General features: G+C 38.5%; 1 protein-coding gene across 5 annotated transcripts in view; it reads left to right on the top strand.

Moving 5' to 3' along the window:
- The window catches only part of LOC110458215, a 39570-nt gene extending 35930 nt beyond the window's left edge, over positions 1 to 3640 (top strand). For all 5 annotated transcript variants that reach the window (XM_021509825.1, XM_021509829.1, XM_021509827.1 and 2 more), the window contains exons 5-6: positions 2296 to 2350; positions 2722 to 3640. In XM_021509825.1, coding sequence (XP_021365500.1) covers positions 2296 to 2350; positions 2722 to 2805 — 139 coding nt within the window. In that variant the 3' untranslated portion in view covers positions 2806 to 3640. The remainder of the gene's footprint in view (positions 1 to 2295; positions 2351 to 2721) is intronic.
- The last annotated feature ends 322 nt before the right edge of the window (positions 3641 to 3962 follow it).

Raw genomic sequence — 3962 nt, forward strand, 5'->3', positions numbered from 1 at the left:
TCAACATTCACCTTCACTGGAAGTGTTGCTTTCAACATTCACCTTCACTGGAAGTGTTGCTGTCAACATTTACCTTCACTGGAAGTGTTGCTTTCAACATTCACCTTCACTGGAAGTGTTGCTTTCAACATTCACCTTCACTTGAAGTGTTGCTTTTAACATTCACCTTCACTGGAAGTGTTGCTTTCAACATTCACCTTCACAGAAAATATTGCTTTCAACCTTCACCTTTACAGAAAATATTCCTTTCAACCTTCACCTTCACAGAAAGTATTGCTTTCAACCTGAACCTTCACTGGAAGTGTTGCTTTCAACCTTCACCTTCACAGAAAGTGTTGCTTTCAACCTTCACCTTCATAGAAAGTGTTGCTTTCAACCTGAACCTTCATTGGAATTTTATCAAGTAAAAAGTGTTTCCAGTGCGAAGGTGAAAAAAATACCCTATATTGATCTAAATACCCAGTAGGTAGTTTCTAGTTATTTAGTGATTATTACTCTGGTACATTCATATATATGTGACAGGCTGGTCTGGTAGCTTATTCTGTACACAACTATGAGTCTGTTAGCCTTCAGACATTTGATTACAGATCGCTTAATGCCATGTACATAATAGGAAAAGTAAATGTTACACTAGGGGTTCAACTCCCACGTTCGAACACACACAGCATCATTCCTTCAGTCTTAGGCCGGATACATTAACAATGTTATTCTTACAGCCCCAAATATATTACTCTAACTTACTGTTTCTGTGTTACATTATGATGTCATTGTGATAAGAGGAATAAAGCAGTGGTATCATAAATCTGACAATGGTAACAAGGATGTGACAAGATTATGACAGAGTATGAAAGTGGCAAGATTGTGATCAGAATTTGACCAGATAACAAGAATGTGACAAGGGTAATAATAATGTGACACGGATAACAATAATATGATAAGGGTAACAATAATGTGACAATGGTAACAATAATGTGACAAAGGTAACAGTAATGTGACAAAGGTAACAGTAATGTGACAAGGATAACAATAATGTGACAAAGGTAACAGTTATGTGACAAGGGTAACAATAATGTGACAATGGTAACAATAATGTGACAAAGGTAACAGTAATGTGACAAGGATAACAATAATGTGACAAAGGTAACAGTTATGTGACAAGGGTAACAATAATATGACAAGGATAACAGTAATGTGACAAGGATAACAGTAATGTGACAAAGGTAACAATAATATGACAATGGTAACAATAATGTGACAAGGGTAACAATAATGTGTAATGATGCTATCAGAATTACCTCTGGGGATCTGGTCCCACCCCACACCCCAGAGGACTTGGTCCTATGACATGGGGATCTGGCCCCACCCCACACCCCAGAGGACTTGGTCCCATGACATGGGGATCTGGCCCCACCCCACACCCCAGAGGACTTGGTCCCATGACATGGGGATCTGGCCCCACCCCACACCCCAGAGGACTTGGTCCCATGACATGGGGATCTGGCCCCACCCCACACCCCAGAGGACTTGGTCCCATGACATGGGGATCTGGCCCCACCCCACACCCCAGAGGACTTGGTCCCATGACATGGGGATCTGGCCCCATCCCACACCCCAGAGGACTTGGTCCCATAACATGGGGATCTGGCCCCACCCCACACCCCAGAAGACTTGGTCCCATGACATGGAAAAGACTAGGACTCACACTCTATTACCATATGAACATATATATGAATCTAAAACATATATTTGCCAAGAAACAGCCTTGGTCCTTGGGACCTGTGAATCAAATGGGTTTGTTTTGACTTTCAGTGTTCTGTTCAATACTTGGCTCCCAAAAAGGACATATTTGCAATGCTTTCTTGATGAGAATTTTTGTACATAATTGCTTAAATATCAGCATAAGCTAGACAGTTCCTTTGGGCCTGGTTTTTTTTATACTTTTTAGTCTTGATTGGATAACATCTTTATGAACATGTAAAATTCAAACTTCTCTCTATTTCTGAAACAGTGTCAGTTTTGATAATACCACTTCCATTTTAATTGTGCTGTATTGACAACATTGCATTAAAATTTATCTTTTAGTAATACATGTAAATGGCTATGCTTTGGTCATATACATGATTTAATATGTGAATCCAACAGTCTTTAATCCTTTCTGTACCGAAACAAGACAGGATGACATGAATTGTCTCCTTTTGAAAACGGTAAACAAGGACTTGTACTTGATCTGTATATTGTTTCTGCAGGTACTATATATACTGTAATAAACTAAAATACTTGTTTTTATCTTTTCAGAGTAACAAATAGCCAGATAGAATTTTTCAAAATGCTGGATGAAAAAATAGAACAGGTAAAGTTTTCTTTTGGACTCACGACCATTTTCCATTCTTGATCCCCATAATGTTACCACCTCTATATATTGGGATAGGGGTTATAAAATGTATTGTTGACAGAATTTATGATACACAGCAAATTTGATGAAGTATTCTGAAAACTATAAAATCATGAAAAGTGTAGCTCTGAAAAGAATAGTTTAAAAAAAAAATGATTTCATTCATTTCTTTTAATTGCATTGGTTGGTAGGTTTATTTTAAGGCAGTACAGTGGAAATGAAAATATTGTTATACTTGTGACTGTAAAACTGTGACTGTAACTGTAAAACTGTGACTGTAAAACTGTTTAAATTATATATTAACATGTTGGGTGTGGGTTTTTTTGCAGGGTCAGGAATTCACGTCGGAAGAAGATGTGTCACAGACTAGTGATCAGGCTACCACAGACAATTTTAGGAAATATACGCAATGATACTCATCTTTTATATTAAACATTATCATAGGTCAAAGGTCAAGGCTGGCCTTATACCTAGATCACGTGGTGTACTAAACAAAGGTATCTTTAAAAGATCAAAGTTCCTGACACGGATGTCATTACATATGTTTGGTTCTGTTGGACATCATAACAAATGGTGTTACGATGGCGTTTATATTTTCTCGTTTGTCACGCAATAGTTCATATTCCTGGTGCAAGAGACATTTCAAAGCTGCGATGACGAGGTGCAATGACATGGTAGAGGATAGATGCAATGACTATATAAATTATTGTTAATATGTACTACTGTGCTCAATTAGTAGTTTTTTATTTTCCTTATGTTTTATTTTACACTTGCTACATCACTCAGTTTTTTTAAATAGTTCTGATCTCCGATCGGATGGTGCAATCATGATGCATTTTGGTGAATATTTGTAAGTAAATGTATTGTGTTTACAAGATTTAACATTTGTGCCACCGAACAAGTCTGTAAACCGCTGACTTCTTCTCCTCCCTGTAGAAATAGGTATAACTAAAGCCTCACTGGCTGTCAGTATGTATAGCTACACTTCACGCTGGCTGTCCATCATGATGCTACACTTCACATTGTGTGTCAAACGTGAAGCTAAACTTCCGGCTGGCTGTCAAGCGTGAAGCTAAACTTCCGGCTGTCTGTCAAACGTGAAGCTACACTTCACACCAGCAGTCAAAAATGTAGCTAAACATCCCACTGGCTGTCAAACGTGAAGCTATACTTCACACTGACTGTCAAACGTGAAGCTACACTTCACACTGACTGTCAAACGTGAAGCTATACTTCACACTGACTGTCAAACGTGAAGCTATACTTCACACTGACTGTCAAACGTGAAGCGTATGAAGCTATGCTTCACGCTGGCTGTCAAACGTGAAACTATACTTCACAATGACTGTCAGACGTGTAGCTATACACTTCACTCTGGCTGTCAAACATGAAGCTACACTTCACACTGTGTGTCAAATGTGAAGCTACATTTCACACTGGCTGTCAAACATGAAGCTACACTTCACTCTGGCTGTCAAACGTGAAGGTATACTTCACATTGACTGTCAAACATGTAGCTAAACTTCACTCTGGCTGTCATACCTGAAGATATACTTCACACTGATTGTCT

The sequence above is a fragment of the Mizuhopecten yessoensis genome, unplaced genomic scaffold (assembly GCF_002113885.1).
Source record: "Mizuhopecten yessoensis strain PY_sf001 unplaced genomic scaffold, ASM211388v2 scaffold9501, whole genome shotgun sequence".
Lineage (NCBI taxonomy): Eukaryota > Metazoa > Mollusca > Bivalvia > Pectinida > Pectinidae > Mizuhopecten > Mizuhopecten yessoensis.